The following is a 23337-nucleotide window of genomic DNA, read 5'->3' as shown; positions in this document are numbered from 1 at the left end:
TAAAGATTTTATTTATTTATTTGACAGAGAGAGATCACAAGAAGGCAGAGAGGCAGGCAGAGAGAGAGAGGAGGAAGCAGGCTCCCTGCTGAGCAGAGAGCCCGATGCGGGACTCGATCCCAGGACCCCGAGATCATGACCTGAGCCGAAGGCAGTGGCTTAACCCACTGAGCCACCCAGGCGCCCCTGTCCGTGGAGTTTTAAAACAACTTGTCAATTCTCCATCCACTTATTCTGTGAATGACACAGGGAAAAGCTGTGCCAGCCAGAGGAAAGGCTGGGTAGAAACCCCTGTTCATGCAATTACATGGAGAATTCAAATCTAGAAATATGATATTTTTATGTTTCTTGACCAGTTTTGTGGCCTATCATCAAACTTGATTTTAATCTTTTTTTTTTTTGTGTGTGTGTGTGTGTGTGTGTGTGTGTGTGGCTTTCCTGACTGGCAGGTGACTCTCATTAATTACATGTTCTGTTTATTTTTTTTTAAAGATTTTATTTATTTATTTGACAGAGAGAGATCACAAGTAGGCAGAGAGAGAGAGAGAGAGAGGAGGAAACAGGCTCCCTGCTGAGCAGAGAGCCCGATGCGGGACTCAATCCCAGGACCCTGAGATCATGACCTGAGCCGAAGGCAGCGGCTTAACCCACTGAGCCACCCAGGCGCCCACATGTTCTGTTTAGATACCGTAAAGCTAGAGATGATTTCATTTTCACAATAATGTGTAATTTGGCTGGATCTCACAAAGGTCTCTCACTCTCTCTCTCTCTTTTTTTCAATCTCTTCCTGTGGTTTATTCGGTGATGGAAATAGTTGTTCTTCTAGCAGCTGTGGAACCCTCTGTAGGTGTGATGGGGTTAGGGTAACAATGGCTTGTTTTGCATTCTTGGATACTATTTTCTTTGATTCATCTTTGAAGAGAATTTATCCTGTCAGGTCTGAGACACATTTCTCATGAAACAGCTGCAGAAGATCATCCCACAGTTTTAGAGAAGTGATAAAATAAAAGATCTTTTTTTTTTCTTCTCTGCACTATATACATTGTTCATAGTGTCCTTAACTGAACAAAAATGCTCATCAACTCCAACAAGGGGTGTTGTCCATGAGGGTGATTTTGGAAAACAAGGTGATGTCTGGAAATAGCAACGCTTTTGTTCCCCAGAACCATGAGCCTGAAAAGAGCACCTCTGAGACAGTCTTAACCCAAGAACATTTATCAGTCAGCCAATCAATCAGTCAGTAATTGGTGTTGGGTGGTGAATTGCAGAATTTTAAAATGAAAGACCACCGTTTACTCTCCATTTATAGAATGGCAATGGGAGGGAAGTTCCCCATTTTTATATCTGAAAACCAGAGAGCGTTACGTCTGTATGTATACATGCCTGGCATCCACCTAGAACACGAATTTGCCAAGTAGGAAAGGGAAAGAGAAGGGCAGACTGACAAAGATGACCACTCATCAAGGTCTCCGTGTGGCTCACCGCAGGCCTTCCCTGACAGCTTGCTTCCAGCCCCAGAAACTCTTCTTTTTCCTTCCTGCTGCTCTGGGATTTTTCTTCTCTTCCTACTTGTCATTGTCAGCAGCGCCCCAGTGTCCCTGGCTCTCGTAAACATGGCTTCTGCCTCTCCCCTTATCACATTGCTGGTCTTAGACAAGTTCAAGTGCAGTAGATCCCACAGACCGTGATTTTTCACCACTGCACCTGCTTACTGGGCTGCATCCGGAGTCCATCTTTTCTACAAATATTCTTTCTTACCAAGCATAACCGTCTTTTATGAAACAAAAGAACATTAGAGGAAGAGTCCAAGTTTTCCCGTAAATATGTGTCCAGGAATGCAGCATGACGGGGCTTGAGTGATGCCTCCTCTGCCTGTCCCCCAGCCAACTCCCACCTTCCTCCGTGCTGAGCAGTGATCCAGGGTGCCCCTGAGATCTAGAATTCTACAGGGCCCTGAAGGACAAAGTTGAGGCAGGCAGGTTTTTCCCTTTGGGTCAGATGAGAGCTCAGAATGGGATGCAGCCCTGGGGTGAAGCTCAGAAAGAAGGTTGTGACTTTGTGGCACGAGGGAGAGGCTGACCTCCCTCCCCATGGTCTTTCTGGGAGTGAAGGTTGCCTTATGGGAGTAGCTGGGGTCCTTGGCCCCTTTCTCCACTCTGATATTGGGAGAGTGCCAGCCAAGGAAAGAGGGAGGAGAAAGAAATATCTCTCGAGTCTAATAGGACTTACTGCTAAGATGCCCGAGGAAAGCCAGGATGTGCTTAATGGCACCCAAAAGGCAGAAAGTGGGATAGGGTGCAAAGCAAGACAAACAAATCAGGAAATTGCTAATGAAAATGGGCAACGGAGATGGAAGAGGAGAACTTGAACCCAGATAAAAAAGCAGAAGAACGCTTACAGAAATCCACGTAGGGAAAAGGCAACAACAACAAAACCAGCCACCACCACCAAATGATGGGTCAGGAGCCGTCATTTACAAATGAAAAAATGTAATAGATTCGTTGAAGAAGAGTATGTGTTCATTGATGAAATCCAAGGTAATAGTTTTAAAGACCAAGTAGAAGAAAGAACTCAAAACAAGAAACAACGTTCCAAGTAAAATTAAAAAGAAAACACGCAGAGGTACAGATACACATACGCCCCTAAGCCCATCTTAGAGAAATTTTGTAACATTCGAGAGGAAGATACTTTATAAGATTCTATAGGGAAAAAACAAGTTACCTTTCTTGTTGCCTAGAAAAGAAACAAAAAGACGATGAATTTCTCATCTACAACAATGTAAGTAGGAGGCAACACAATACCACCTACGAAGAGAAAAGAACCGCAACTCAGGGATCCTCTGTGCAGGGAAGACATCATTCATCTCAGACTAAATGCAAAAGAGTTAGGGACCAGCAAAGACCTTATCAGCAATGTACACCGTGTAAGGAAGGATTCAAGAAAGCGATGCGGGCTGAATCAATCACCGCCCATGTAGAGGAGAGGAAACAGTGAGGAGCAGTCAGCTTCGCAATACGTATGTGGATAATTCCCAAATGATGATGGCAGAGCAACTGGCAATGTACAAGAAGCACTACCAGGGAGACCTTAAAAAAAGACTCGAGCTAAAACCGATCACTTGTCTTGGCAACACCCCGGAGTGGGAGGAAAGTAAATGTATTCCAAAATCTCACCTAAAGAGGGAGAGGGGGAAACAGTCATGGAGTAGAGTTTTAATGGAGGGAAATAATTGCTACCTTGCATTCATGTAATAAGGAAAACCATGTATTTGAATATGAATGTCAGGAAAGGGAGGTAATCATTAGCGGAATGAGAAAAGTACAATAGACCTACCTAATTAGCAAGGGGGAAAGGAGAATGAATAGCAATCTGATCAATTTAGCAAAAACTGCTCCAAGGAAAAAGAGGAAACAAGTAAAATCATGAATAACCATAAAACAAGATGAAAGCAGGCAAATCTATATTTATTACATTACATGAAATGTAAATGCACTGAATTTTGACACAAACAGAACTATTCCACTGGCTTGTGAGTTACTGGCATTTATAATAAATGGACTTACAATGGCCAAAGAATGGTTGAGAATAAAGAGAGAAAGACGGATCCAGTAAATACCAACCAAAACACAAGGAGAGTGAGAATGGCGGTAATAATAGTAGAAACAGCAGAATTTACTATTAGAAACACCAAACAGGAAATGGGGACCACAGAGCAAATGTCTTTCAGCACAAGACAGAGGATGCCTACTCTTCAACTGCACACATTAAATAATGTAGTAGCTAAGTGTATAAAGCAAAAACTATTTGAGAAAAATGGTTGTTAAACTACATTTATTGGGGGAGATTTTGGTTCAGCATCTTCAGCATCCCATCTAAAAGTTTACAAAAATAAGGGAGCGATTATATAATATTAATAAAAATTTTCAGCTAAGGTCTATGTACAGACATGGAAGGGATACAGATTTTCATAATTCCACGGAATACTGGCAGACACCAATTGTGCTTTTAGCCACAAAAAGAAACATCAAAAAAATCAGAAAAGTAGAGATTTTTTAAGTCAAAACATTTGATCATATAATTCAGAATTTGAAATGAAGAACCAAAAGATAAACAAACAAAAACTCTTTCCTTCCATGGATTATGGCAACCCTAGATTATGATAAGAAGCAATAGAAAGCCAGGAAAAGAACATTCTGCTTTCAAAACTTACGGGTGACAGAGAAAGCCATAATCATAGGAAGAATATATTGTGAAAGAATATATTTAACGAATAAAAGCCAACAAAGAGGAATTTGCTCTACTGTTAAGCTAAGAAATGGGTAAAATAGCAGAAAAATAAACCAAAGGAAATGGAGGAGGAAGAGAGTCGAGATAAAACTGAAATTAAAAATAAACAAAAAGCTGATTCTTTAAAAAGACCAAGGAAATAGAAAGCCCCTGGTGATCCCAATTAAAAAATAATGAGAACAAAAACAGAGATACTGAAGACCATGTAACAACTAAGGGACTGTTCCACACAACAGTTTAAATCTAGAGGAATTTATTTTTTCTTAGCAAAATAGGATTGACCCCAGACTATTTCAAAACAGGGAGAAAAAACTTGTCAAGACCAATTATCTCAGAAGAAATTAGAAAAGTGGCTGAAAGGGCAACCATAGCAAGGAAACAGTTCCTTTGGGTGAATTTCATGTTTCTGGGTGAATTTTATAAAACCTTCAAAGCGTAGCTCAATCCGAAGTTCAAAAAGCTATTTAACACCACACACGTACACAAACATACCCACGAAAGATCGAAAGTACTGAAATTCATATTAGGAAGCTAACATAACCTTAATAACCTTAATACTAACTTGATTAAAGTAGTACATAAGAAAGACTATTTATATCGCAATTAATTCTCAATATATGTGTAAAAATTAGTCTAGGTAACTATTCACATGTAAGACTCAAGCAATGTATCAAAAGGATAATGGTCTTGGCCCAATTAATAACCAAGTAGTTATTGGTATAATGTGAGGATTTTTTAGTGTTAGGAAGTCTATTGACATAATTAGATTAATAAATCAGAGTAGAAAAACATGATCTTATCAATAAATGATGAAAAGTTTTGGGATAAAATTTAGAAATCATTCCTTATCAAAGTTAAACTCACTAAGTAAAACAAGAACCAAAAAAACATGTAAATATCTTAGTCATGTCTAAGAAGATCAATCAAAAAAATTAAATAGTTTTCTAACTGGTGAGATCCTAGGACCATTTGAACTAAAATCAAGAACATGAGAAAGGCTCACCTACTCTCCCACAATCAATCTTCAAAATTGTTTTAGATGTTCTAGCAATTGCAGTAAGAGAAGAAAATTAAATCATTAATTTCTATTTTGGAAAAAGTTAAAATCAGCACTTCTATTAATTATATAATAAGTGTATACATACAAAATCTATGTGTCTCTAGAAGTTAAAAAAATATAGTTTGAAGCAAATTGCTACTTGAATGAAGACAGGATAAATATATAGACATCATAGGTCATATAGCACAGTAATTAAGAGTATAGATTCTGAATCCAGGTAACTTGTGTTTGAGCCCCAGATCTGCCATTCGTTAGCCGAGTGGCAAGTGACTACATCTTGGCCAAGCAACTGGCTTGGGCCAGTTACTGAATTTCTCTATGCTTCAGTTTTCTTCTATTGTAGAATTTGGTTTAGTTTTCAATCTATAGTTTGTTGAGAATGAAATGAATTAAGAGATGTAAACTGTTTAGAAAAATGCCGGGTGTGTGTTAAATACTATTTTTAAGTAATTATTAAGTAAAAATTGGCTAGATTTGGAAGTCAGAAAAACACTTCTTATCCCAGCAGCAACAAACACTATAAAACTCTTCAGAATAAATTTTGTAAGAGTGGTATGGGACCTAATATGAAAGAATCTATAAAATGTTACTGGAGGACATAAAACAAGATCCAAATAAATGGGAAGACAGTCGATGTTTTTAGGAGGGAAGACTGATATCCTAAGAGTATCACTTCTCCCAAAATACATGTGTGGAAGTCAAGGTTTATTTTTAATTGGAGAATGGGGTCTTAAATTTCACATGCAGGAGTACATCTGAAAATAGCCAAAAATAGATTTAAAAGGCAAATAATGAGGACAAAATGACCTTAACAAGTATCTTTTGAAAAATACATGAAGCCACTATAATCACATTTGTCTGATATTGGCATAAATAAAGACAAGTCCGTCAGTGCAATAGATGAAAATTTCAAACATAGATCCTAGTATATAGGGAAATTTAGCATAAAACAGAAAATGGTTTTTCTGTTCAGTGGGATTTGATAAATGGTGCTGGCACAACTGGCTATCCATCTGGAAGAATGTAAAATTGGACCCATATCTCTCAGCATATTCAAAAATAAGTTAAGATGGATTAAAGACAAATGTAAAAAGTAAAGCAAAAAAAAAAAAAATTCTGGAAGTTAATTTGAAAGATGGAATAAAGGAGGAACAACTTGACCCGTAAGTAGCAGGAAGTTCCCACAACAATGGCTTAGACATCTAACCATTAATTCTTTCCTGACAAAACAAGAAGTCCAGGGGTGTAAGTCGATACTTATCTGAAGATGCCACCCAGAACCCCGGTTCCTTCCGCCATTGTTGGCACGTGACCTTTGTCCTGTGGATCCCCAGATGTTTGTGGCATTTTCATAATTCCTGGCTGAATCAGAGTAAATGCAAAGGTGAGAAGGCCTTCTTTACTCTGGACTGTTTCTCTTCACTCCCCAGAGACGTCTTCCTACATCTCTTTTTTCAGAACTGTTATACTTGGCTATGCTTAGTGGCACGAGAAGAGGGAACATATACTATTTTTGCTTTCCAGCTTTTATAACAGAGGAAGGCAAGGAAAAAGTGGTTGTGAAGCTGCACAGCCTGCCCCAGAGACTATGTGTACCTCTCGATAATAGGGGAGACCCTTCTAACAGAAACAGAAAACCCCGGGGTACCTGGGTGGCTCAGTGGGTTAAAGCCTCTGCTTTCAGCTCAGGTCATGATCTCAGGGTCCTGGGATTGAGCCCTCATCTGGCTCTCTGCTCAGCAGGGAGCCTGCTTCCCCCCCACGCCCTGCCTGTCTCTGCCTGCTTGTGATCTCTATCAAATAAATAAATAAAATCTTAAAAAGAAAGAAAGAAAGAAAAGAAAGAAAGAGAAAACCCAGGAAGAAAAGCTTGAATGATTAATTTTTTTTTAACTTAAAACATTCTACATGTAAATGAAAATACCATAAACAAAACTGCCATATTGGGGCTTGTGATTACAGCTCATGTGACAGATATAAGGTCTCTCCATTTAATACATTAAGAGTAACTTTTGCAAATTGAAAACAGAAAGTCGATCCAGTGGGAAATGGCATGAATAAGTGGTTCACAGAAGAGCACATTCAAGTGGTCCGTAAACACATGGAAAGGTGATCTGTTTTCCTGTTGGTCTGAGAAAGGCAGTAGCTAATCCCAGCTCCCACACCCCCGCGGCACAGCTCGCGTCCTGGCTTCCATCACTGAGCATTTGTGTACCACGTGACTACGAGTGGGATGCCTGGGGATTTCCTCCCACCTTGGAAAGCAGAAAATTAATGGAAGAGGCTCTGGTGGTGAGAGGTTTTCCCTGTTGGAATCCTGAACACATTTTTTCAAGGAGACAACCTCCTTCGCTGAATGTCATGCTCTGTTGGGCTGTTAATCCAGTTCCTCAGATACAGATAACTTAATAGACTTACACATCCCATCATGGCTTCCTGTGTGTGGTTGTCAGGGGAAAATATACCCAGGCGACCCTTGAACAACGTAGGTATTGGAGACCTTGACACCCCACACAGTTGAGAAACCACGTCTAACTTTTGACTCCTCCAGAACTAAACTACCAAGAGACTACTGTTGACCAGAAGCCTTACCAGTAACATAGTCAATTAACATATACTTGTATGCTTGTATGTTATGTGTATTATATTCCATATTCTTAAAAGAAAGTGAACTAGAGCAAAAAGAAAATGTTATTAAGAAAATCACAAAGAAGAGAAAATACATTTCTAGGACTGTACTATATATTTAAAAAAAACCACATATAAGTGGACCCAAGCAGTTCAAGCCTGTGTTATTCGAGGGTCCACTGTACTGACCCCTGAGAACTCGTGAAGACAGTGCATTCATTCCTAAAGTGAGGACGTCCTAGACAATTCTGACGACGGGGCTTAGGAAGAAGCCCACCCCCCCAAAAAGAGCAATTTATGAATTGCTTTCATCAATATCTTACTCAAAAGTATTGATAAAGGTATATAAAGTAAACACAACAAAAATCCATTCATAGAACTGGTGAGAGAGAGAGTGAGAAAGAAAGAAGAAAGGAAAGAAGAAAGAAAGGAAGCTGGCCGCACATGCGGCTGAATATGGAAAGTTTAGGGTTTATCTCCTCTTCTCATCCAGCTTCAGCCAGGGGGTGAGATTGCACTGGGTCCTGGGCAGAGGCACATTGTCTCAACTGAACCATAACCACAATCCTCTTAAAAACAACTTTTGCTGGCATTGCACTCTAATGTTTTGCTGGATAAAGACATTTTGCCCATTAGGATAATAGCATCCACAACATATCCAGGATTGTGCTGAGGGAGAGAATGAAGAGTTGGTGGCAAAGGGGAGGGACCGTGCCTTGAAAACATTTTCATCAATTTCCAAATAGAAAAAGGCCCATTTTTAGCTCTTAGATATAGATTACTTTGGGGGAGGGGAGCGGTTTTATTGCTAGAATATTACGAAAATGATAAATAATTTAAAAATCTTTCTGTGTGCTGTATGTTCCAGAGAGGTCAAAAGAATTAGATTCATATTTCTTAGATGTAGAACATGAAGGTTGTACATATCATTTTAAAATGTCACTAATAGCATCGGGCAGATGTAAAAATAGTATTAACCGTGACTTCAAGATACCAATTATGTGTCTTTCAGGAGTGAAGTGGAATGCATTCTTTTTTTTTTTTTTTCTTACTCCTCTTCTTTTTATTTTATTTATTTGGGTTTTTTGCATTATGAAAATATATTAAACATTCCAGCATGTTGGAAATTGTGAAAGAGGAAGATTTGAGAGCCAAGAGCAAAATGCTTTTAATTTTAAAGACCGAGATTTAGTTTAGTCTTGGATGCCATTATAGTGAATAATAGGAACTGATCCTAGACTTCAAAAGAAATATGACCATATGGTCTTACCATTCAGCACTTTATGCTGCTATGAATTTCCAGTTATACCCCAAACTTTTCATTTCCCCCGTGTTCCCCCTCACCTCTGTCATCACACAAAAATGAAAGGAATCCGAAACCCTTTTTCTGAAATACTTCTGAAATACTTACTGGTGCCGAGAAAACTTTTTTTTTTTTTTCCTTTGTGAGAGTAGGATTTTATGAAGAAAGACAAAAATCCGAAGCATTAATCAGATCCACCAGGCTAATTACCACAACTCCAAAGTTTATTACTTTTAAATATTAACTACTTACAATGATTCATTTAGAGATCAAAATGATTAATCCTTCTCAGTCACTATAAATGTCAGCGGCGGGATTAAAGGATTTAGACGGTCATGTTTACTCAACCTTCCATTTCTGTACTTAAAGACACAAGTTAAATAGCTTCAGTTTATCATCTCTCCATGTTCATGTTTTCCTCCGAGCTCCCTCTTTTAGCCCCCCTGCCTAACCGATTGTTAACTAATTTGGGCTGTTAAGGAGGCAAGGGCTTCGTTCAGACTCGGCGGCCAACCTGCTTTGTAGATTACCTACCAGAAGGTATGAGTAGATAGATGTAGCTTACAGCCCTCCTCCGGCCACAGTGGGGGTAATCCTTTCCTCCTGCCTCGGCCTGTCTTGAGCCCCCTGGCTTCCTGCTAACTTTGTATCGGGTCCTCGCCACGTGGCCAGTTCTGGATCCACGTTGTGAATCGCCGCGGTGCCTTCGGTAGCAATTATTAAGCACCTGCTGCTTCACGCCCGGCCATATGCATATTTATACCAATACCTACTGCCGTTTGACTCAAACACCAGCAGATAGGCGGGAGCCATGTGATCATCCCCGGGTCCCGGATTGTTCCAAAGAAATAATCACTACACGAAAATAAGAAGCAAATTCATTTCAGAATGCTTTTGATAAAAACCCGTTGGAAGGTTATTTCCCTAATTACAAATGGCTGCGGGTATCCAAGTGGCACTATTTCGTGGTGGACATGGAAATCCTTTGTGATTCAGGCTTACAAAGATGCTCCTTCCTTAGAAGTCAGCAGATTCGTGACCCCGTGTTTCTGATTTGAGCCAATAAGTCTCCTATTCAGTTTCTGGGTTTGCCCTCCCCTGGAGCTTTGCAGATCTTCTCTTGAAGAAAATGTGAATTCTCTGGGCCATTCATTCTAACCCCGCTTTCTCTGCCTACACACCTACTTGGGGTGTTCCTTTCCCACTCTCCTCCCCAAGTTCACGGTGGCGTTCCCACCTCCTGTCCTCACTGGCACACAGATGACCTTCCCCACCGAGGTCAGGATGAATGCCATCGGGCAATGGCTTCCATTAGACTCAAGTTTTGAGTAATAAACTGGATTATAATTATGACATACAGTGGTCGAGGTCTCTGTCTTCTAAGAATTGGAGATTTCCCGTCTGTGGGGATGGATGTTAATATCACAGTAACAGACACAGGGAGCAAGCTCTGAAAGGTATTTGTATTTTACATACAGCATAACACGGGTGGAGCGGTTTAGGTATTTAGTGGGACTTGAAGTTAATTCTTAAAATGCAGTTTTGTGTAGGGCCTCATAAGTTGAGATTATATCAGCATTGAAATTTCTGTTGTGTGTTCAAGGATGGGTATTCTATTCAAACGGTGACAAATTTAACTTAAGAAGGTGATAGCGTTGGGATTGTCCCATAAAATATGCATTAGGTCTCAAAGGGGAAAAAGTTACATACATTTCTATTGTTGTATGATCTTCTTATCATTTTGCAAACACAGCAAAAAAGGGAACTCCGGATAAGGTGCTGGGGACATTAATTCCACAAGCATCAAGTAAGAAATATTTGCCCAGTTTGTAGTTTTGTGTTCTGCCCTGCCCTTGGAGGAATGTCACTCCGTGCCTGAGAAGGGATAACCCATTCAAAGTCACAATGACCAAGGAAAATATTTAAAGAGAGTTATAGGTTATTTTATTTCTGTCTATTGAATGTATATTGATTCTTCTATCCATTTCCCAAACTCAGTTTGGGGCACTGCTATTACAGAAGAAAGGGGTGAGTGTTCTCCTTTTCAGAAAGCCTTGTATGTCAAAAGAAAGGGCAAAAAGGAAATGAGAGACAAACATTGCTCCCATGTTTCTTACAGAACTTTACTTCTTTACAATCAATGAGGAAGGATAGTTAAAAGCCAGCTTCTCCGAGAGAAGCTAGTAAGTTAAAATTCTAATTATTGAATAGGAACTATTAAAGAACAAATTAAAAAAAATGTATTTCCTTTTTTTTTTAAAAAAAAGGAGACAAGCTCTAATTCTTCTTTCCTCTATTTTTTAAATTAAGGAAATGATCATGCAAAGTAAAATTTCAAATCTATAAAATAGAAAATCACTAATTTCCTTCACTTGCAGTCCCTCAAAATGATCATCACAACAGTTTTCATGCCTTCCTCACCTTCATTCATGCTCAAAACCATAAGCACTGGGACGCCTGGGTGGCTCAGTTGGTTAAGCGGCTGCCTCCGGCTCAGGTCATGATCCCAGCGTCCTGGGATCGAGTCCCACATCGGGCTCCTTGCTCCGCAGGGAGCCTGCTTCTCCCTCTGACTCTGCCTTCCACTCTGTCTGCCTGTGCTCGCTCTCGCTTGCTCTTTCTCTGACAAATAAATAAATAAAATCTTTAAAAAAAAAAAAAAAAAACCATAAGCACTCACATAATGTGTTGGTTCTCTCTCTTAGTTTCCAAAAATGGAATCAGACTGTACACACCATTCTGCAACTTGTGTGTGTATAGGGTTTTTTCTTTTTTTTTTTCTTTTTTTTTTTTTTTTTTTTTTTTTTTAAAATACATGTAATGGGCTTCCCTCCAGATCCAAAGATATAGGTCCAGACTCACTGTTGATGCTAGCCACATAATGTTCCATCGCATGGGCAACACATAATGTATTCAGCCATTCCCTTCTGGTAAGCATTCCAGTTATTTTAATTTTTGCAACAGTGCCATGGGAATTGTTATTGGTCCATGTATGTTTAAGAGCAGGTGATTTTGGTCTCAAAGGTGGACTCTCTGAGCTAAAGAGCGGTTTTCATTTTGGTAGAAAACCATTTTCAAAAACTAAATCCGCATAATAGAAAGCAAAGAAAAAATAATAGCATAAAATGATAATAATTCACAGAGCAGGCTCCCAGAATCAACTACTGTTTGAAAGGAACAACAGTTCTTAATTTGTCCCCCCAATTTCAAAACCACCGACCTACATCCCAGTTCCCCATTGCAAACTTGCAGCGTAATACAGGAATCTACCGATAATAACAGGTCCTGGCAAGGATACGCGGAAATAGGACCGCTCCCCCATACACTGGAAGGGGAACGTAAAATGGTGCAGCCAGTGTGGAAAACAGCCTGACAGGTTCCCCCAAAATAACACCTAGAGCTACCCTATGACTCAGCGCTGCCTCTCACAAAGACATATATGGACGAATATTCCTAACAGTATTTCATAATAACCAAAAAGTAGAAACAACTCAAACGTCCATTAACTGATGAGTGGATATGTAACTGAACCCAAGTCCATGTGCCTGATGGGCAGCAAAGCCAACCACAGAGACATCAGGTGTGGAGCAAGCAAACTGTCTATTACAGAGGCAGCCAGAGGAGGAGATGGGACAGCAAGCTCAAGTCTGCTTCCCCGGGGCAGGACAGAACAGTTTTTTATAATCACAGGCGTTGAGATTACATCTACCTTGATGAAAAAGAGCTGCGGGGAAGCTTCAGATTATCCCTGAGGAAAGATATAGTTGTAACATAGATGTAACATTCACCCATGTTCATTTTGGGATGGAGACTTAACATCAGAATGAGGCAGAATTCAGCCCCTGAAGTCCAGAGGTTATCTTGGGGCTGTGGGCATGATCTGAGAGCCATGTGGAGTCAGACCTGTTAAGTTTTTCCCTATTCTAGATATATTCCATCCCAATGCATACTATTTGACCCTAAAAATGAAATACTAATATATACTACATTAGGAATGGACCTTGAAAGCATTATGCAAAGTGAAAGAAGCCAGTCACAGACGTCCACACACTGTAGGGTCTCTTTTATTTGAAATGTTCAGAATAGACAAATCTGTAGTGCAGAGAGTGGATCGGTGGTTGCCTAGGGCTAGGGCGAGGATGAGTGGGTAAGGGTAAAGTTGTGGTGATAATTACACACCGTCAGGCATATGCTAAAAGCCATTGACTTGCACCTTTTATTTTATTTTATTTTTTAAGATTTTATTTATTTATTTGACAGAGAGAGATCACAAGTAGGCAGAGAGGCAGAGAGAGAGGAGGAAGCAGGCTTCCTGCCAAGCAGAGAGCCCGATGTGGGACTCAATTCCAGGACCCTGAGATCATGACCTGAGTGGAAGGCAGAGGCTTAACCCACTGAGCCACCCAGGTGCCCGACTTGCACCTTTCAAATGGACACAATATATGGTTTATGAGTTATGTCTCAATAATAAAGCTGTTTAAAAAAAAACAAAAAAAGGAGAGAGAGAAGCAAAATCTGGAGAATTCTAGACTCTGGACGGGAAGAGAATCCCGTGAGTTCAGAACTGGACCACCCAAAAGTACAGTCTGTTTCTTTTCCACTCACACAGAGATAGTGGATGTCCTGCTTCCTGGAGAACATTCCTTGGCCTTGAGCTTTGAAAAATCCTTCCCGGCTCTCACCAGGTTATAGATGCGGTATGAGAAAAAGGCCAAGCAGCTAAACCATTTATTTCCATCCCTTTCTTTTCCTGAACGGGTAACTTTGCTCGGTGCCAACCTTAACCTGAAACATTTGTTCTTATCTGGTCCTGCCCACTTAGTCACAGACCCTCCCTCCCTTTTTGAAAGTGTGAATTTTTTTTTTAAAGGATACAACCTGCCTACGTTGTGTTGATTCAGTTTTTTTCATAGATTTTCAAATTTATGAGTGTCGTAAAACTCAAATGCCTAATTCAATCCAAGCTAACCTTGCCTTGTAATCACAATGACTCTCGTGCTCAGGTATACTTTATTCTGGCTGCAATTTATTGTTTGGGTAATGCTTCAAATTGTAGTGGGAAACTCTGGGTTGGCCCTACTGCCAAGGTTACCAAAATTCAACGTGTAGGAGATAAATACTCATTTCACCAGTTTCAGCTCAATAGAATTAACATAAAGATTCTAAAAGGCAGAGAAGGACATTAAGAACCAGTTAGAACCAGGGCAAAGAACACAATCTGGAGGAACCCTGGAAAATAAGAATAAGTGTATCCTTATCTCTTGTTTTTCTTGAAGCCAAAGCAAGATGGTCAAGTTTTTAGCTAATTCCAGAAGCATCTTTTCTGCCTTTCTCTTTGCACATTTCTACATTGCCCGAAAGCCCTCCCGAGGAGGGCTCCCCCCGCCCAGCCCTCCCACCTCCACGATCCTTCCACCAGCTGTCTCTCTTCCCCGAGTCAGAAACCTTTCTTCTCTCTACCTCTCTGTTTGTCGAAACTGCATTTGTTTTCCATAAGTATGGCCCATCTTGCTAGCACTGATAGATTGTGGGAAATAACGCGCTAGAACTAATCTATTCTCATTTGATCGCTAGATCTCCCCAGGGGTGTTTGCCTTAAAACAAGGGATCCCACAAGCAAGAATCCTTAAAACCAAAGAGGGGACTGGCAACAATAGGGCCGACGCTCTGAGGCAGGTCTGGGCTAGAGATATTTTTGAATAAAGGAAAGGGAAAAGTCAATGTTGGTGGTGAAGTGGTGTTCTAGTTTGGAAAAGATCCTCTGCTCATGGTCAAATTGTACATTTCTCTATAATTGTTAATTACATTTGTCCAGGTGTCTATTTTGTAAGCCGTTCTCATTAGCCTTGCTTTATGGCAGTCACATTTACGGAAAGGGTCTCTTAAAACAAGTCACCAGAGCCCTGAAGGATGAAAAAATAGAAGAGTAAAGTGACTTGAGCAGAGCTAGCGAGTGGAGGTCGGGTTTAATGTTCTTTCCTAGAGGAAATGAAAGCCAACTTTCAATCCAGGAAAGCGGTCTAACAGGGGCTCCTCTGCTTCTACCTGTTTTCCAGCTTGCATTTCAGAAAGAGCCTATGAGAGTTTTGAATTATTGGGAGACATTGATTTCAGAGCGTCAGATGTTGAAGGAGTTCAGGACACACGTATGGGTTCACAGCGACGGTACCTTGGATGTATTTATGTGCGAAGTGAACCGGGTTTACATACCTGGATAACAGATACTGAAGACAGTTTTCCGCTGTCCCTCCCCTCATAGATTTTTGCATCAAGATGTTAACAGTGTAAAAGTCGATAATGTGGAAGATACTTTCAGTTGCATTTCAGAGATTAGAAAGGAGTTTTTAACTGCTTTTAGCCTCCTTCTTATTTGTATTCTCCAATGGGCACCCCCCAAAGTAGAGGGAAGATGTAGAGGGTCTTATCATCCCTTTTCGCCCCTTAACAATCATTTAGTATTCTTGTTTTGAAAAGTCACCATGGTTAACGGTGCTGTGTAACCGTTTTAGACCCCTCCCCACTGTCTCCCCATTTAAAATGCGATGTATAAGAAACAGTGGGTAAGTTCTTCCGCCACTGTTCCATTACTGTCCATGACATTGACCTTTTCTGGATTTACTTTTGTGAGTACAAGCTACGCTAATTATTTAAAAACTACTGCTAATACTATGCCTTAATTCATCAAACTTGCCCACTTTTTCACTCTTCCATGGGTTCTTTTTTCCTTCTTTTTTTTTATGACATATTTTTTGTTCAGATACTTACTCAAATCTCTCTGATAAGCAGTTTGATTTGTAGCTAATTGTAGCAACTGATTTTCATTATTTATGAGTGTCCTTGTCAGAACCCATTTGGAAGTCTGACCAAGATAAAGCTGATTCCAACTTCTGATACGACCACAGCAATAAAGCAATTAACCACACTAGTTAAAATGTGCTGGGGCTTGAAGGCTACTGATATCTTTACAACCAAATACATACAATATCGTGCATTATATTTGACTCATTTCTTAAAAGATTTCACATGTTACTGTATTATCACAAATAATTTATGATACCCTCTTTTGAAAAAAAAAAATATGATGCATGTTACATCTCACACCAGCCAATTAACTTTAAAATGTTCATAGATTGAAGAGATAGAAGTAGGGAAATGAAAACTGTGAGTGATATAAATACTTCATATTCTTAAAAGGTTGGTATTATACGGCAGCATCTGAATCAGTCTTCGTGCACTGTTGTTCTTTCCATGTACTTTAATTCTGGTTGGTACCTAAAACCCAGACTCCATCATGCCAACAAGAGACAAGAAAGGAAGAGCCATATATATCTGTATTGGACTAGCAAACATATTTCTCTCTCTTCTCATCCATAGTATGATAAAATATATGTGAAATTTCAAGAATAAACACACGATTGGCAAAATCATTAATCAGAGGAGTCATTTTCGAGTGTCACCTAATTTAAATACTTTGACTTGAAGTTATTGCTTTGCCATGAGTTTTATTAAGCTCCGATGTATTTGTACAGGCCTGGAGGGTTCACAAACATTTATTTTTCAGGGAACTTGATTTTATCATTAATTTTTAAATACCTATTACTCCAGCTTTATCTTTAGAGTGCATTTTATTTGCAAAAAATTGGTTTACTCTGATCAATACAGATGTTTCCAGGTGTTTATTAAAGCAAAATGTCTAGAAAGTCAGATGTCTGCAGATTTTCAAGATATTACACTCCAAAACGTAGTGAATGTATGCACACGCACAGGATATATGTTTATGCTCATAGCTAACTTAAGGGGGCAAGATGTAATAAAGACTTTCCAAGCCCCTATTTCTACTTACCAAGTAACTTACTCTCTTTTCTCTACCGAGGGAGCGACATTTAGGTGGGAAAAAAAACATTGTTTAGGACTAGAGCCAAGACCCAGGAAATGACTGACAATTTCCATTGCTTCATGAGTGGCTGAACGAAATTCTATCCTTGATAACCAGTCCTTTCTCTGGATTGAGTTGTCATGGTCCACGTTCCTTGGCTCGCCCCTCTCAATCAAGGTCCTTATGGGCTTAAGTGGTTGACAGAAGAGCTCTCAGTGGGGGTATGTGGGACATCAGCCGAGGAGCCCCCCCCCACAGCCTCCCTTAACTGTGCCCCCTTGACCATATGCCACGCGAGGCTGATGTCAACCCCTGGGGCCCGTAACTGGAAAACCGAAATGCTTGAGTGTTTATTTTAGGGAGATTTCTTAAAAAAAAAAAAAGAAATGAAACATATACTCACTAGTTGTTATCTTTTTCTCCCCCTAATTAGGACAGAATTTTACCCTAAGGCAGTTAGGAGTTTGTGAACCAGCAACTCGAAGAGGACTGGCATTTTGTGCGGAAATGGGGCTTCCTCACAGAGGTTACTCTATCAGTGCAGGGTCAGATGCTGATACGGAAAATGAAGCAGTGATGTCCCCAGAGCATGCCATGAGACTTTGGGGCAGGGGGGTCAAATCGGGCCGCAGCTCCTGCCTGTCAAGTCGGTCCAACTCAGCCCTCACCCTGACAGACACGGAGCACGAGAACAAGTCCGACAGTGAGAGTGGTAAGTGCCGTGTTTTTTGCTCTATCGTATTGACCTTCACTGCTTTTGTCTGTTTTTGTTGACCGCGGGCGCCTGCTTCTCTTCCTTTCTTCTCTCCTCCCCTTCTTCCTTCTCTTTTTTTCTTTCTTTCTTCTTCCTCTCTTTTCTTTTTTGATGCTCTAGAACTCAAGAAATGTCCTTGAATTGTGCATTTATTTTTTTCCTGGAAAAAAAAAATCAATATTCGACCTCAGATGGTTAAATTATGCAAGCGGTCGATGATGTGTTAGCTATAGTTTTGAAAAACAGTTTGATTATGTACAGGAAAAAAAATTAAAAAGATTAGCTTTGACTTATCTGGAACCACGTCACCTTGTATCCTCTGGGAAGTAGCTAAGCCAGTGGTGGAAAAGTTTACCCCAGAGCCAGCTGGTAATCAAAGGTGTCTTTGTAGATGCGCCTGAAGATAGCCGAGAGAAGCTGCAGAATCTTAGAACGGATGAGGGAGCACACAGAGTAGTTTATTAACAGGGCTCAAGTGATGGAAGAACAAATTTGATCATGCTTTAAACTCATTAGCTGGAGAATCAATGAAAGTTTGGTAAAGAGGGCGAGTACAGTTTTGATGCACTTTGGGGACTGAAATATTATGCAATTAAGTCTACACCCAAAAATCAGATTTTAGGCTAGCTAAATAGCAACTTTACATACTGTAAGAAAGGTATCTTTATGAATTATTGGGACTTTTTTCTTACAGCTAATGCAGGTTCATAAAAACAGGTCATTTATATGCAATAATAGATTTCAAAGGAAAGTTCATTTTTAGTCAATATTGCTTCTAAGAAGCATTGGAGCATCAGTGCCAACATACCAGACAACGAAAGGACATTTCTCCTTCAACATTTAATATTAGCACTGCACTTGCAACTTCAATCTAGTTATTGATGCTCTGTGTATATGAAGCATCAAGAAGCAAGGAGAAAATTAAAATGGAAGATTTGCATGACATTTGAAAAGAAAGATGGTTGTTTCCCCGACGGGATTTCATTTGTGTTATTTATTGAGCAACTTTGTCAAGTTGGCTTTGCAATAGGAAAGCAGGTCCATTCAGCCTTCAGTTTTAGCGAAGTCACAGTACAAAGTGGTACCTATTGCTTCCCATTGTGACTGTCCTTTCTAGTCGTGAAAAAAAGTCTAATTTAAACCAACTAAAACAGTGTCTTCTCTTATGTTAGAATACGTTAGTCCATTAAACCAAAATCAAGATCAATTAATAACACACACTCGATGTGTTCATTTTGGAAGTGTCCATTCTAGCTGGACGCTGACTTCCAACCCCACACAGGAAAACAAGGACAGTTCTCTCTGACAAAATGAGTCTTCAGATGAGGCTGCCAGCGTTTCCCTGAGCTAATCCATCCACCTCAGTAAAACCGGAATTTATATCAGTTTTCATTGTGGATTCAGAAGTTACTAACCCTAAATGCGTAAGATTTGGTGTCAACTTTGTTTCCCATCTATCCAAACCTCCAGGTAAAATGGTTGTATTCAAATGTAGTGCTCGGTATTTGATTTCCCTAAAATACATGATAAAATTTTTGGTAGTTATAGGAACGAGTAGAAGGCAGCAAGAGAAGGCATTCGGTGCTGATTCTCAACATCATATCCATACCCGTATCCATTACATATTTTCTCACACCAGGTCAACTTGTTCTTTCCACCCACAACGTTTGTAGCAGCTCTTACTTCTCCCTAAAAACAAATGTATCCTGTTATTGTATCTGTAGTGGTAAAATGAAGGTAATGATTTTTAAGATTCTATATCTGTTAAAGCTATCCCACAATGAATGCCCCAAAACAGGCCTTTTTTTTTTTTCTTTGAGGAAAATCTTAAACTTACCAAATTGTCAACTTCAAGGTAATGGTATAAATTAACTAACTAGTAGAAAGAAGGGTAGGAAGTCCAAGTTTCTCCCACCATTGGCCCCCACCATTTGCATGGATTATGATTACCTAGAGGAGGAACTGCTTCCCCCAGGATTGCCTAGACCTTGTTCATAGGGAGATGTCAAGGCAAGAAAAGGTGCACTCTTTCCTTTCTCCAGGTGATGATTATGCAGCAGAATGAAGAGAGACAGGAAGAGGGTTTCAAGAGCCCTGCCTTGAAATTCAGAACATTTGGTAGCATTTGTTGAGCGTAAACAGGTCAGCCAAGTTAAGAGTATAAAGTGTCAAAAACAATGTTTGTTGAGCTGGGCAAGTGAGGACTTAAACTTGTGTTTACTCTTTTCCCCAAGGTTTGGCTGTGGTTGTTTCTTAAAAAAACATTTTGATGGTCCAGGAACTCCCAATGAGGTCAGCCAAGGGAAGAAAACAAAAGAGGAAATAAAATAGATATGGATATGGCCTCTTAATGAACATTGGCTATCACATGGATTTAGGATATATGACTGTAGGAACATTTCAGATTAGTTTATTTGTTCTGAATTTTCAGTGATTAGTCAGAATGAGCAAGATTCCATTGACAGTAAAGAATTGCATTAAGAGGTGGAAAGGCATAATTTTCTGAAATCTTTAGCAGACTTACTGAATTGTGGAGTAAAACAAGAGCATTGAGGCTTTTTTTCTGATATAAAAACTATGGTGTTTCTTAAACTGGGTGAAAGGAAACACTGAAATTTGTAATCCTATACATGGTCTTCTAACATCTTTCAAAGCAATAACCCCAAAACTATTACTTTTTTTTAACTATTCCTACTTCTAGTCAAATATTTCTAGTATACAATTACTAAAATAATTCAATTCTATACTATTATTTTTCATTGCTCTCTAAGTTTGAAAGACTATTGATTTCCCAGTGGTATTTTCCTTTGCCTTTCATTAGTTTAATTGTCTAATATCATTCACTGTTGTACAAGCTTCAGACGCGTCCTTGGAAGTTCCATTATATCCCTCTAGGTCGAAACAAGAAGGACATGTGTGAAATAACTCACCAAAATGAAACTAATTTAGGAACCAGACACCGACTTGTTTTTCTCCGGTTTAGCATGGGAGTTCTCGTTGACTGTTTTCATCATTTGAAATAACTGTGAATAAGGCTGTTTTCCCCAGAAAAAGAAATGTTATTCAACATTTGTAAAATTATGCAAGCCGAGCGCCCAATGTTCTAGTTAGAACTTCAAAGAAGGGTTTAGTCACTAAAAGGGATTAGGTTTCATTTATTTATTGATAAAGAGGCCAACAGTTCAAGTTTAGAAGGCGCTAGCACTGCTGTGAGGCTAATGAAATTTTGATGGCCCAAGCATCCCGCAAGAGTAAAAGAACATTCGGACCATGTCACACATCTCCGTGTTAGCAGAGACTCAAAACAAGTGATAAAATGTATTCTTTTGCAAAACTAACTCTTCACCAGCCATGGGGGTTTGAAGTTACAGAGCGTTTTGAGGAACAAATGTTTCCGGTCTATTGGGTTTCATATGGGATTCCAGACGTTAATCTTGTTCCGAGTGCAGGATCTGGGAGAAGTCCCTTCCTGACACCGTGCTTGCTGTGGTGGCCATCGTCTTTCTTGGTCAGCTGCGGTGTACCAGGGCAGAGAGCGGAGGGGCAGTGGTTTGTGGCCACGTAGGAAGCGGAAGTTCTGTTGAGCTGTTGGGAGGTTATGAAAATAACCACGATGAGCTGCCCTAATCAAAGGTAGAATTACCAGTATGCCTGGGGTCGCTTTGAGCATCTTTCCTGTCTCTGATGTATCGTTAAAAGATCCCTGCCTGTATTTCCTCTCTGCAGCTCTGCAAGTCATCTGATCTGAATTCCAACTGTCTATTTAAATGTCAGAAACAAAGGATTTTTTTTTTCAAGACACCAACCTTTAAGCTTTAAAAATGTTTGTGTATCATTTCCCAGAAGAAGCCAAACCTATTAACATTCTTTGTCACCTAGCGGTGTGGTATCGTGAAAGGGGCCTGGATTTAGAATCAGCCCGCTCAGGGTTTAGGTCTTTTCATTTAGCCTCTGAGGCTGTTGGCTACTGAAACACCCAGAGCTCGAGTTCCCAACTTTCCCATCCTCCTTACTGCTTTGTCAGATGGGCAGCAGTCCCAGCGATGTGATGCTCTCCTGCTGGGGGTCCTCATCTGGCCCCCCTCTCCCTGTCTTCACAATCTTATGCCCCTTGGAAAGCCATGACCTTTGAAGTTGGACAGACCAGGAGAGGCTGCCACTCCCCTTCTGCCTCATCGTGATTGCAGACCTCGAAGCACCTGCTAGGGGCAGTAGATGAGAACATGTCGTACGGGGGGCAGATCTCCCGGGTTTGATTTGGTCCCACCACCTCCTGTGTGACCTTGGGCAAGTTACTTAACCTTCCTGGGCTGCAGTTTCCACGAGGTAAAGTAGAGAAAAGAGGAAGTAGAATACAGTCCTTATAAGGTCATTGTGAGGACTGAATGAGTTCAGATCTATAATGTGCTTAGCACAGTGCCTGGAATGTAGTAACTTCCAAAGAAGTGTGTGCTCTTCTCATCATCTGTAAAAAGTGGGAAATCACATCTCCTTTGTAAGTGGCAATGAAGATGAAGTTAGGTAAACAATATCAAGTATTGACATAGTTTTGGCCCACAGCACGTCTCTCCTCTTTCTCACCACCCCCACCCCCACTCCTTTTTACTCTCCCTCTGTCTGCGTTGGTTTTATTTGTGTGGCAAGATGAGAGGGAACTAGTGATCTCCAGAAAAGGCACTGATCATTTGCATAGTCTGGAATTTCTGTCACTATTTATTGACTCTTTTATTTTTCTCCCAAACCCCACATCCTTTTTAATTTACTGTAATTAAATGAACGTACATTGAATGGTGCTGATAATTAGTCTGATGGCTGTAGACTTCAAAGACTTCGGCATGCTCCTTCCCCTTCTGGCCAAAGGAATTTTCAAAAGTAGTGTTTCCCTCAAAGGCATGTTACTTAGACAGCCAGTCAATTAAAAGGCAATTTAACTGATGCTCATCAGTTCACACGATAAAATAAATCATTCCTGGAAGACTTTATTTCTCATCTGAGGTCTTAGCAATATACCTGTTGTAGGACCCCGCTAATGCCACACTAATTGTGCACGATACTACAGTATTAAGGGCCAATTTGACAGACGAAGAGGGTCTAACAGTAAAGGGCAATATCTTTAGGTGTGATAGATACTCGCTTTGTACAGCTAACACATTTCAAGGAACCGATTCACTTGTCTTTGAAATACTGTTTTCGAAGTCTGCTTTCAGTATAGATAAAGTCTAAAAGTTGAGTTATTATACTTTAAAAGGAAAAAGATATACTTCTTTTTTTTTTCTTTAAACTTACACTTCTTAAACCAATTTGACGAACTGTTGCAGGAATAATGTTTGAACCAATCTTTCAGCAGAAAACTTTTCACTGTTTCACAATCCAAGTTGCCATGTCAAGGCCGAATATATTCTCTTAAAGAGCGGACGATGTACTCTCTG

The 23337-nt window shown here is 40.0% G+C and overlaps 1 protein-coding gene across 10 annotated transcripts in view; it reads left to right on the top strand.

Annotated features, from left to right (window-relative positions):
- TENM3 (teneurin transmembrane protein 3) overlaps positions 1–23337 on the top strand; it is a 1246978-nt gene that overhangs the window by 806470 nt on the left and 417171 nt on the right. For 8 of the 10 annotated variants that reach the window (XM_032328838.1, XM_032328840.1, XM_032328845.1 and 5 more), the window contains one exon: positions 17588–17866. The exons of 1 other annotated variant lie outside the window; for it this stretch is intronic. In XM_032328838.1, coding sequence (XP_032184729.1) covers positions 17588–17866 — 279 coding nt within the window. The remainder of the gene's footprint in view (positions 1–17587; positions 17867–23337) is intronic. One more of the 10 variants, XM_032328847.1, reaches the window with a different exon arrangement.

This window comes from Mustela erminea, chromosome 21, assembly GCF_009829155.1.
Source record: "Mustela erminea isolate mMusErm1 chromosome 21, mMusErm1.Pri, whole genome shotgun sequence".
In the NCBI taxonomy this organism is placed as follows: domain Eukaryota; kingdom Metazoa; phylum Chordata; class Mammalia; order Carnivora; family Mustelidae; genus Mustela; species Mustela erminea.
This window is presented reverse-complemented; position numbering and strand designations above follow the sequence as displayed.